Here is an 11963-nt window from a genome sequence, read left to right on the forward strand (position 1 = left end):
ATGGATTTAATAAAATTAGAATTAGTTTTTTCTAGTAAGATATATTACGTAATTTACATTTTATAAACAGCTTTCCTCTAAGGAACAAAATGTACTTATATTTTTTTTTTTATATTTTGCAAAGAATATAAAACGCTTAAATAATTATGTTGCTCTTTATTTGTACAAGTGTTAAAATGTACTTCTTTATAGATGCAATAAAACGTTAAGAATCGAAGTTTTAATTTTATTTAAAAATGAGAAATAAACCTTTACTTACAACACAAAAATCATTTTTTATTTAAAAAGATTTTTATCAATTTTTTATAATTCATAAAGGCAAAATTCCCATGGTTCTTCTATAAATCTTTTAGATCGTAATTGATATTACCGCCATCTATCGATTTTTTCCATAAAAACAATTAATAGCTTTTATCCCAACAGCATAAAGCAGTTCCGATTATTATAAACAAAATGCCAAGGATTGAACCTGGAAAGAACAGAATTACCGCTTTATCGTAGTTTCGATCTAGTCTAATTATTTTTTTCTTAATTTCAGTGCAACTTAAAAAAAATAAAAACTCAAATTTTACCACGATCCAAAGGTTCCTCAGCCCCAACCATAGAGCCAGTGACAGCTGTAAACGCGAACGCCAAACTGTTAGAAGCGGGCACGGCCAGAGACAGTGGCGCCCTTTGTACTGCCATCAGATACACCAACGAACCACATTGGTTCACCAAAAACGGTACCACGTACTAAAAAAGTGAAGACCTTTAGAAGTATTTTACGCGATTAACACGTTAGCTGCCATGTCGGACTATATGTCCGACAAGCTAATGTTTCAATCAGGCCGTGTCAGAATATGTGTCCGACAAGCTTCCATTCAACACCTCGCTGTGGCTTGTCGGACGCTTTTTAATCGAGTTGTTATACAGCGTGACCCGAAGGCTCCATAAAACTTAGAAAGTCAATTTTTTTCGTTTTTTGAAAAATCATTGTGGCAGCTAACGTGTCAAAATCCTAATTAGTTCAAAAATAGGTAAAACGTACCCTCCAATTACCAAGAAGGAAAATAATTTCAGCGTAAGCCTGACCGAGCCATGTCTCCGCTTTAACTGATCGTAGACCTTTTGTACCCTGACGGATGAAAGGATTCGTACATCCCCATAGTACTCCTGTCACCACCAATAACCCTGCAATAGAAAGTGAAAAAGAACAACCCTGCGACCAGTTAAATATTTAATTTGTTAACACCCCTGAGTACCATTAATTGATTAATAACTGTCGTTACAAATTGTTTTTTTTTTTATGTGGAATAATTTAATTAGAAACATAAGGATATCAAAGAAAAAACTTTTCATTTTCAAATATATTGTAAATATGAACTGTATCTCGTTATAACTAATTATTTTATTTAAACTTAGCACCATTTGAAATACATAAGACAATATGTAAAAATAGAAGTGACTCATTTGGTCATGTGTATAAGAATATAAAAAATATCACGCAAATTTAAATAACCTATTATTCTTTCTTAAAATGCTATTTTACATAAATTCCTACATATATTGTTTTGTTTTACATTAAAATTTGTAATTTCATATGTAAATAAGTGAAAATGTAAAAATGTTTTCTCAAACCTAAAAAGTTTATATAAAAGCCAAATAAAAATATTACATAACAAAGCATATATAAAAAATACACGTATAAAATTTACATTATTTCTATTATGTTTTACGGAAATATAAATATGTATTTAAAATTATTTTAAAATGCACATAATACTACAAATTTATTATTTACCAACTCTTAACTTGCAATAATGCACAACATTTAAAACACTGATAATTAAAAGACAAGTCTCATTTCATTAAAAAAATATTTAAAATGACTTAGTCAGAAGGATAAATAAAGAGCAAATTTAAACATTGTTTAATAATTTGAGTAGAAATTCTAATTAAAAATTAACTGAATAATTTAAATTAACCCTTATTCATTTTGTATAGTATAGCATAAATACAACTTTATAAAAATATACAATCACAATAAAATAATTTTTAACTTAGTTTTTTTTAACTTTGATTTTTGCTTTTCTTCAAAAAAGAAATCTTGCCACACACAATAAGGGTTAAATAAAATAAATATACGACTGTTATTTCTTTGGTTTTTAGGATCCAAATTATGACTAAGAGACAATTTACAATCTTAAATCAATCATAAAATTGAGCAATACAAAGATATCTATTATCCAAAATAAACATTAACAATCCATACCATGTAAAAATATATCAATAAAACTGTACTATAAAAATCTTTTAAAAGCAGTTATTCATATTTTAATAAAGTCTTAAAAAATAAGCATAATAATTCAAAAATTGGAAGAATATAATATAAATAATGTTTTTCATTATTCTCCTAACGGAACTCCAATGGTCATAGGTTTAACATCAGAGAATAAACAATGATTTTCATCTACCCACTTTACAAAATCGTTATTAAGCGCTGCAGATATTTCTAAAGCCATTGTACAGTCATTTTCCGCACGATGAGCTTCAATGCCTACACGATTTAATACTCTCTCGTAAATATTCTTTAATTTGTAACTGTCTTTTGGCTTTGCACCACTCCATGGAAATCTTCTACGAACTTTTGATAGCTTCTTTCTGTCAAGTTTTCTTGTTGTCTGATCAGTTTTAATTTGTTGTTGCTTTGGTGTTGTTTCGTTGATCTTTTGCATGGAAATTTGATTGTTTATGTTAAACATATTTGTATCATCAAGACATTTTTCTATTTCACTTTTAATTATCTGTTGTTTTGGTGTTGTTTCATTAATAGTTTGCATTGAAAGTTGATTGTCAACATCAAAGTTTTTCTCATTCAATTGTGGGTTTATTATATTTGAATTTTCTTTGATGAGATCTGAAGTTTTTTGTTCCAAAACTTGCGTATTGGAACTTTTCACTTTTTCTAGGATATCATAAAAGGCATGCAAACAGTCAGCACATAAAAGATCATCAGTAAATTGAACTGATAATTTCTCTAAATGATTTTTAATAATAGGAAAATCGAAATTATGTCCATTTTGAGCGATTAAACACACTGGTTTAGTTAGAATATTAAGAAATGAGTTTACAGTATTGAAGGCATTCTTATCAAACTTTGTTTCATGTTCGAGAAGGTCATTACAAAGACCCGTTGTAGCTGTACTACCCGGATGTATCATTCTACATGGATTGAAACAAAGGGTAAGCTTGTTTTGAACCCTAGGCGATGCGCCGGCAAGTGTCCTTAGCAAATGTTCTCGCTTTACAGCGACCATGCTTAGTTCCGTAATTTTAGTGCGATTGGTTTCCTCGACAGGCAAGCCAGTAGTTTCTAAGTCTACAAACACGTATGTTGCTACAGGTACCATTATTAAAAATATAACTTTGTACTTAGCTTACCTAAGCTCACCAACATAACAATAAATGCACTAATTTGGAGACAATTTGATTATTAAATAATAAACATATCAAAAATTACGTCGTACAAGTTTATACGTGATTACACTTGTGAATCACCTAACTTGATTAAATAAATAAAAACTGATAAATAAAGTGATAAGCGTCGCTTAACGTTATATGACAGTGACAGTTGTTAAAGACATTAATGGACCAGTGTTACCATTTATCAAATAAAACTACCAAACAGTAAAATCTATTTCATGGCGGACAGCTACAAAGGTAAGATCACAATATTCCATCTTTGGGGTCAAATAGTACGTATTACGGCCATTACATCTATTTAAAAATGATGTTTAAAATGCGAAATAAAACAAAAATAAATACAATGCGTCTTTTATTTTGTCTTTTACGAAATCTTTAAATACTATAATCAACATTGGTGCAATCATAAATACGTAAATAAAAACTGTAAATAGTCCAAGTCGAGGCTTAAACTAATTTTAGATTAAAATACAAATAAGTTAAAAGTTACACACAAAAACACTTTAATAGTAGGTTTTAAGACATTTATGTTTTTGTCAAAATTCTTTCTTGAAACATATCCTATTTAATACAAAAAAAACTTAAAAAAAAGCACTGACACTACCAGTTATTGACTTTACTGATACAAAAAACTAACCTAAAAACTAACCATTTGGTAATTTACTAAATATCCTTATCTTTAAAATAGTATAAGTTAATAGAGTGCTACATACTATAGTTATGTAAAATTCCACCACTGGTTAATTCAGACATATAAAATGTAATATAAAAATGATATGACCAAAAATATTACAGATAAAATTATTATCCAATATTTCTGAAGCCAATTTCTCTCATCTTTATTAACTACAACCTTCTTTTCCTTATATTTCTTCTTTTTGCCACTCAATTTCCACTCATACTCAGCTAACTCTTTTCTGTTTCTTTCCTCCTCCAACTCTTTTAGTCTCTTTGCTTCTTTTTCTTTCTCTTTCTTGACTGCAGCTTGTTTTTCTTCACAACTCTTATCACAAACAACTTTAACCTCCTTTTCTTGAACTGCATTACAAGGAGCTTCCTTTTTCAAATTGCCACAAGCACAATGGACTTTAGTTTTCTTCAAACATATTTGGTTTTCACTACACTTATTTGTATGGCAAATTTTCTTACATCTATGACCACATTTTAACATCTTTGGGCATTGCTGACCACAGCATAGCATTTCTTCAGTACATGTTGACAAATTTTTACATCTTATATATAGTTCAGTCACACCACAATGACAACGAATTCGTTCCATTATGTCACAAGGTGGGCAAGGCCCAGGATGACATTGACTTATAGCACATTTATGAGTGCATTTTTCTGGACGGTCTACTAGACATTCTTTATCACATGGCTTGCAAGAGTAAGGCACATTTGGATAATCAGAATTATAGCCATATAAATGACACATTTCCGAACATGTGTGGTTTAGGCACTTTAAAAGATGGCCACATTCTCTCCCGCATGGTTTTCTTGATGCAGAGTGACATGGCTGGTTTGTCACCTCATGCTCACCAAAACAAGCAATTGCTACAGGTTCCTCGCATGGTGGACATTCTAATGTCATTATTTTAGACTTTGGTGGTTGTATTTCCCATGGAGTAGCAGGTTTTTCTACCTGCTTAAATACTACAGTCACAAATTTATGACATACAGCTTTACATTGGTGACCACATTTTTCATATGTCTTGAAACATATTGCCTTACAAGGTGGGCAGTCACCAAAATGGCATAAATGGTGATTATCATCGGAGTGACCACATTTATATTTAATTTTACAGGGTAGACTACATTTTGGTGGTTTCATATTCTTTTCTCTGCCACAAGGAACTGTAATATATGTTTCTTTGCATCTGCACGTTATTTTTGACTCTCTAGGACAGGGGTAGCATGGGCCACGATGACACACTGATGTACATTTGTGCCGGCCGCAGTGCAAGGGTTTGTCGCAAAGCTTTTCACACGGAGGGCAGTTACCATTACAGCATTTACGGCCACAACCATGTTTCCCACATGGTCTGGTTCCCCTGCACTTCGTATCACATTTGAACTCTTTACTGCATGGCAGTGATCTTGTATGTGCAGAGCATTGACAAGTTTTTTCAATCATAACAAGGCAAGGTGGGCATGGACCTTTATGACATTTTTCAGGACAATTATGTTCGCAATCATCATGTTTTTTGCCACAAGTTCCTACACATGTTTCCATTACATCTGGGCACTGAACAAACTGTTCATTTGCACCACATGGGCAAGATTTTAATCCAGAATTGGGGCATGAACCACAACTACCGGAATGGCATACTCTGTCACATTTGTGATAACCACAATTAAATGGTTTATTACATGTCTTATTACATTGCCATACTAAATCATTGCATGGACGTTTAATCTTCTCACTTCCACATTGACAGCCTTGGATACTTGTGTAGCTGCATGGAGGACAGTCACCATCATGGCAAATATTTTCACATTTATGAGATTTACATGGCAGTGTATTCTTACATTGACTACCACAGGACCACTTTCCAGCACTACATCTCACTTTTTTATGTTCTTTTTGACAATAGCATGAATCACTAACCATTTGGGGGCAAGGCGGGCAAGGACCTGGATGACATAGTAGTAGGCACTTATGTTTACAGTTGTTACCACTAGAAAGTCTTTTCCCACAAACCTCACCACAAGAATGTGGTATTAACCAGGGGTGGATTGGTGGATTATCAGTTTTGCTACAGAAACAACGATATTTATGTGGTATTTCGTCCTTGGTGTAAGCCTGCCGACATTTTGGACAACACCATTCAACTTTCTTTGGTACAAATACAGTGATAGGACCATGGTTATCATCGTTTTTGAGGCTCACGCAGTCGTTTGCCCACTTCTGTATGCAAGATAAGTGAAAATATGAGTAACAGTTTTCACAATTCCAAATGGCATGGACTCTTTTAATCGAACCTATACATATAAGGCAGGTAATATTTCGACCGCTAATGGCTTCTTCTAGTAAATTCTTGGTCCGGTTGAGCAATTTTGTATCACCTCCACCTCTCGAGTAGCTCTGGAACACGCCGTCCAGTACGCTAACTTCAAAGGGCTCTTCATCTTCTGATGATAAATTATCCTGCATTTCTTGTAAATGTTTTTGAACATTTTGCTGTAGTTTTGCAGCGGCGTCGCGATATCTTCGAGCCATAATAACCACCTTTTGAACACCTTACTCTGAACATTGGTGAAAATCAAAGTAAATTCACTAACTTTCTATCTTGGTGCGAGCAAGAATTTTATTTTATTTTGACATAAATTTTCTACATGTCGGCATTTGGTTGGTATGACGTTTACATTTTACAGAGTATAAATTTTACTTTTGCAATGTAAAATATGATCTTATCATGAACATTCTCACTTTGAGCTTTCTAACATTTATTTAATAATATTCTCCTTGCTACGTTATACGTAAATATGCATATAAGGATATGCACTTACTATAGAATCATGTGTCCTTAAAAATAAAAATTTATCTTACTAGAGTAACCATCTGTACTGGATCCCTTCAGGGACTGTATCATTTTTAAATCTTAACATGTAAAACGTTAGATATTTCAATGAAATATTAATTACGGTTAAAGTACGCCTTACGGCGACTGTACGTAGTAATATCGTATACAACTGCCACAACAAATCATTTTAATTTCAATACCGTAATCAAGTAACATGACTGTGCTATCAAAATCCAAAAACAATGGTCTAAAATCTGGCTACAAAAAGTGGCTATATCGTTATACTAATGGAAATTTTTTGTGGCACTTAATTTGAAGGTTCATTTTAATTGATATTACTGCCATCAAAATCAAAAAATAAGGGCACCCTACTCACTACTTTCACGAGAGTTCTAGATACTACGGGAGAAATGTCCTGAACGCGTATCATTTAGGCAACATTTTAAAGTAGTACCTTGACACTAGATGTCGTTGTTTTATCAATCATCAATGTATTTAATTTGTCTTACTTAATTTCTATAAAAGATTACGAAAAACCTTAAATTAGTGATTGATATTTTTCGATATGATAAAATGTATCGATAAGGAAAGGATTAGAAATTACTGGAAAAATCTACGTTAGCACGAGAATGGCCCAGTTTCATAGCCACACGTCAGGGTTTTCGAGAAAATACTACTAGCCGCTAGATGGCCGAAGTTGTATAAAAGCCGGTGAACGCGAAGTACGGCGCGTTATTTGTCAATACGAAGACGAAGTGAACAGTAAACGAGAGAAAAGTGCCAGAAGATTTACTTAAACGCTGTGATTTCGTGAAAAATACGTAAAAATGAGATTCTTTGTAAATTCAGTGTTGGTATTATCGACGTTTTTGGCTGTCGGAGTTTACGGTGAGGAGAAATGCTCGCAAAAAGGTAACACGATTTCTGAACAAGACTTCGGGATGGGATTGTCTGATGATATACTGTCGACTATGGTTAGTCCTTGGATGTTCAACAACTACTTCCGACCTTGGAGATACTTGGAATCTCTAACTCGAGACTTAGGATCGACTGTTAAGATTGAGAAAGACAAATTCCATATTAATTTGGATGTACAGCATTTCTCACCTGAAGAAATAACTGTCAAGACCGCGGATGGTTATGTTATTATTGAAGCTAAACACGAAGAAAAGAAAGACGAACATGGATATATTTCTAGACAATTCGTACGGAAATACGCTTTACCTGAAGGTACAGAATCCGAGGATGTTGTATCTCAATTGTCAAGTGATGGGATCTTAATCATTTCAGCACCTCGTAAAGAGATCGATGCTAAAGGTGAGAGAGTTGTACCTATTACAAAAACAGGACCAGTAAGGGCAGATTCCAGTGAGACATCAAAGGGATCATGCACTGGTGATGAAAAATGTGAGTTGTAAACTTTCAGTAATACCAATTGGTTTTTGCGTATGTAAGATTTTTCTTTTATGTAGTTTAAACGTTTATTTTAAAGACTGATTTTTAATAAAATATGTAATATTAAATTGTGTTTCATTTTTAAATTAAACCATTCAATTTTGTCCCAATAATGAAAACCATTCCAAAATTACTAATTTTTTTTCCTGTACAATTGCTATTATTTAACGGCAGGCGCATTTCATGTTATATAGATATAAAAAATCAATCAGCTATTTATTTTGTTAAAACATAGATTTTACACATTAAAATATTGATTTTTAGAAAATTAACCATTGCCAAATATAGTAAAAAAAGGATAGGGACAGGTGTAGGTATACAGAATAACAGAATAAAGACTAATAAAAATAAATAGCTAATTAAAATTAGAATTTTATTCATATTTATTCATTATTCCTTCCACATTGTCATCATAAACACTAAAAAACTTAAAACAAATAATTATTTTGTTAAAATCTGGTATTCAAAGAACTTACAAGCAAAATAAAATTATGTATAATATGCACATGATATAATTATTAAAAAAATATAAAACCAATTCTTAATATTAGTAAATTAAAAGCAAATTATTATATAGTTACATAAGTATGACTAATTTCTAAACATGGTAACATTTATTAAGAAAATTTTACTGATGGCACTATTAGATAGTTGTAATTTTATTATTTCTGATTTATTTTAATATTTGTGTCGATTTTTAGTTAACATTCTATTAAAAATTGTGGACTTTATATACTAAAAATAAGTACATATACACATGTTGTATATCATTATGTACTTTGTACATTGCAATGAAGTTCACAATAGTTTTAATTCCTATGAAGTTTTTTATTTATCTATTTTATTCAAATAAAACATAACAGTTTAAAAGAATGTAAACATGAAATAAAATGTTAAAAGTTCATTTTAATATATAAATTTTGATATTAAATTAAAATTTTTATATAAATTCCAGAATATTCTAATTATGTGCATAACATGACACCAACAAAACTCTTAGTTAGCGAGAAAATACATTAGTACAATTTACACTACACATGACGTCATCATATTGAAGTGTCATGTTATTTTACATGTGTTGTTTTTATAATCTATTTGTAGTTTATTATGAAGTACAAAGCGAAGTGAGTTAATTCTAAATGTGGCATTCAAAGTGTTAACGTACACGCGTGTTAATTTCCGGTTTTTTATTTTTATTTGATAATTTAAACCAGCCAGCTTTTTTATTTTGATCTTTAGGCATTGATATTGAACGGGAAACTCTTTCTCTTTCATCTCTGTTCAATATTTCGTTAGATTGACTCTTTTTATTCTGTCCTTTGCGAGATATTGTACTTTCGTTGGCACTTTCTTTGCCATTTGCATTTCTTTTATTACGATATAAAGTTGTACTTGAACTTGTTAAACGATTTTGACTCTGTGGTCTTCGATTCAAAGTAGTCTGACTGTAAGATTTGTTTTTCTGTAATGTAGGTCTGTCTTCTGTCTTTGTGGTCTTTTTGTACGTCTGCTTGGTCTTTTTAGGTCTTTGTTCGTAATGTACGTCTTGTTGTTCGCTGTAATGTTTCGGTGTCCATGGCGCGAACAGTGAGAAGCTCTTTGTTGTGCTGCGAACTTGAACATTGGAAGACATTACTGATGATACGTCATCTCTCGAACGGTTGCGGATTAACTGACCAGGGTCTGGGATGTCACCAACTGTGGTTGAATAATAATAAGTGCTTTAATACAATAAAAGGAAAGATTTCTTTATTTCTTCTATATCAAAATAATATAGATTCTTTCGCCAATTGAAATTATATTTAATAGTAGTGGTCGCACACGACTTTGTCTGCGCTGAATTAAAAAAACCTTAATTAGTAGCCTATGTGTTCTTCCAGACTATGTTCTATGTCTATGCTAAATTTTATTGAGATCTGCTTTTCTGACAATACCTTCAAACAAATATCCATCCATGTCAACTTTCGCATTTATAATATTAGTAAGATGGAGTAACTTGGCTGTACCCCTTTTTTGCCCAGCAAGTTTGACTAGAAATTCTGTTAACGGCAATAACAAGGTAAATATGTTTTGAAGATTTAAGGAATTTATATTCAATGTATGTTATATGTTAGATATTAATTTAAATATACGTTTTAATTCTATAATGAATTTTCTATCATCATTATCTTTAAATTTCGATTCCAATTTATCAAACGTGAAAATATTTGATTGATTAAAATAATCAGAATCAAAGAATTTTGATAAAGTTTACATATTTTTAATTACTACATATTTTTTAAAATAACTAGTGAATACTAGAAACATATTTAAGACTAGGTTTTTAGACTCTGTCCGCGCGGAATTAAAAAAACTTATTAAGAAGCCTATGTGTTCTTCCAGACTACGTTCTATTTAAGACAAATTTCATCAATATCCTTTTATCCGTTCTGGAGATACCTTCAAACAAACATCCATCCATCTAAACATTCGCATTTATAATATTAGTAAGATTTTACTCCGATTATTTGCTCCAATCTTTTGTCTATAACTATCACAGTGTAACTTTAAAAACTCGTACGTTTGGTTCATGATTTTTAGGGTAAAGTACATAGTTATTGTCATAGAAAATTATAAATATTCCAGCTTACCAGTAGTAGCGTGCAAGTAGACAACGCTACGTTGACTCTGATGACTGGACTCGCCCTCCGTACTACTCTCTCCGGAATTAGTTAGCGGAGTTCGTCGACGAGGTCTGGAAACAAGCATAGTTCATTTCATAATTATTTATTTATTTTACAACTGGAAAACTATTGATAATAATAGTTATCGCATATGGATAATAAAAATAACAGTATAACATGGCAAAGAGAATAGACAATTTTAGAAAAGGAAAAAAGAAAAACAGAAATACAAGAAAACCAAGCGGCTAGTGAACTGGACAACCAAAGTAATCGCTGTTCATATCGTTTACAATGTCAACAAGCCTAGTATTAAACAAGTCGATGTAAGAACTTTTCCTTGATATTAAATTATTTCTACATAACATTTCGGAAAAACAAATGATATTTATATATAGTGAAAATAAATAGTCGATAGCGATTACTTAAATGTCTGAAAATGGCCAATTAATTGCAAATAAAATAGGAACTTTAAATTAAGAAAATACTAGATCAATACTATCAGTGCGTCGATGGTTCAGAGGTTAAGCATTTCACTTATAATCTGTAGACCCTGAGTTCGAATCCTACCATGTACCAATGAGTTTTTCTATTTACATATGTATATTTATCCGACGTTCATACGGTGAAGGAAAACATCGTGATGCTGCACATATCTGAGAAGATCAAATATATATGTGAAGTCAACCAGCACTGGACCAGCATTGAATATGGCCTAGTCACTAACTTAGGGCTCCGAGTCCCTCTGTGGGGATGAATAGCTGATGATGGTCTATTAAAAAACGGTATTAATTTCAACTTACTTGACATCTCTGCTTATTTCATGTTTACTGCTTCTCAATTCAGAAGAACTGCCTCT

The 11963-nt window shown here is 31.8% G+C and overlaps 5 protein-coding genes across 5 annotated transcripts; 1 reads left to right on the top strand and 4 right to left on the bottom strand.

The window, feature by feature from the left end:
• Positions 1–282: 282 nt before the first annotated feature.
• LOC106128338 (transmembrane protein 234) lies at positions 283–3601 on the bottom strand. The gene is made up of 4 exons (XM_013326669.1): positions 3424–3601; positions 1031–1173; positions 573–735; positions 283–469 (listed from the first exon to the last, which is right to left on the bottom strand). Exons 1-4 carry the CDS (start codon positions 3437–3439, stop codon positions 402–404), a joined length of 390 nt encoding a protein of 129 aa, XP_013182123.1. The 5' UTR covers positions 3440–3601; the 3' UTR covers positions 283–401.
• Positions 2373–3430, bottom strand: LOC106128331 (uncharacterized). Its single transcript, XM_013326656.1, has one exon. It carries the CDS (start codon positions 3390–3392, stop codon positions 2388–2390), a length of 1005 nt encoding a protein of 334 aa, XP_013182110.1. The 5' UTR covers positions 3393–3430; the 3' UTR covers positions 2373–2387.
• Positions 3602–3802: 201 nt separating the features above from the next.
• Positions 3803–6811, bottom strand: LOC106128320 (NF-X1-type zinc finger protein NFXL1). Its single transcript, XM_013326642.1, has one exon. The coding sequence runs from the start codon at positions 6683–6685 to the stop codon at positions 4211–4213; it is 2475 nt and encodes an 824-aa protein (XP_013182096.1). The 5' UTR covers positions 6686–6811; the 3' UTR covers positions 3803–4210.
• A 782-nt stretch (positions 6812–7593) lies between these two features.
• LOC106121935 (protein lethal(2)essential for life-like) lies at positions 7594–8479 on the top strand. The gene has a single exon (XM_013317807.1). The coding sequence runs from the start codon at positions 7817–7819 to the stop codon at positions 8405–8407; it is 591 nt and encodes a 196-aa protein (XP_013173261.1). The 5' UTR covers positions 7594–7816; the 3' UTR covers positions 8408–8479.
• Positions 8480–8860: 381 nt separating this feature from the next.
• Positions 8861–11957, bottom strand: LOC106128131 (transcription initiation factor TFIID subunit 1). Its single transcript, XM_013326424.1, has 3 exons — positions 11908–11957; positions 11075–11178; positions 8861–10142 (listed from the first exon to the last, which is right to left on the bottom strand). The coding sequence occupies exon 3, from the start codon at positions 10075–10077 to the stop codon at positions 9601–9603; it is 477 nt and encodes a 158-aa protein (XP_013181878.1). The 5' UTR covers positions 10078–10142; positions 11075–11178; positions 11908–11957; the 3' UTR covers positions 8861–9600.
• Between the last annotated feature and the right edge of the window lie 6 nt (positions 11958–11963).

The sequence above is a fragment of the Papilio xuthus genome, unplaced genomic scaffold, assembly GCF_000836235.2.
Source record: "Papilio xuthus unplaced genomic scaffold, Pxut_1.1 DF829758.1, whole genome shotgun sequence".
NCBI classification, from domain to species: domain Eukaryota; kingdom Metazoa; phylum Arthropoda; class Insecta; order Lepidoptera; family Papilionidae; genus Papilio; species Papilio xuthus.

Excerpts from the sequence above, each read along its gene's own strand:
- LOC106128331 (XM_013326656.1), bottom strand. The coding sequence starts at position 3,392 with ATGGTACCTGTAGCAACATACGTGTTTGTAGACTTAGAAACTACTGGC.
- LOC106128338 (XM_013326669.1), bottom strand. Across the intron at positions 736-1,030 it reads TCCTTCTTGGTAATTGGAGG|TACGTGGTACCGTTTTTGGT; the intron begins GTACGTTTTACC and ends TCACTTTTTTAG. Across the intron at positions 470-572 it reads TGAGGAACCTTTGGATCGTG|GTTCAATCCTTGGCATTTTG; the intron begins GTAAAATTTGAG and ends TGTTCTTTCCAG.
- LOC106128320 (XM_013326642.1), bottom strand. The coding sequence starts at position 6,685 with ATGGCTCGAAGATATCGCGACGCCGCTGCAAAACTACAGCAAAATGTT.
- LOC106121935 (XM_013317807.1), top strand. The coding sequence starts at position 7,817 with ATGAGATTCTTTGTAAATTCAGTGTTGGTATTATCGACGTTTTTGGCT.
- LOC106128131 (XM_013326424.1), bottom strand. The coding sequence starts at position 10,077 with ATGTCTTCCAATGTTCAAGTTCGCAGCACAACAAAGAGCTTCTCACTG.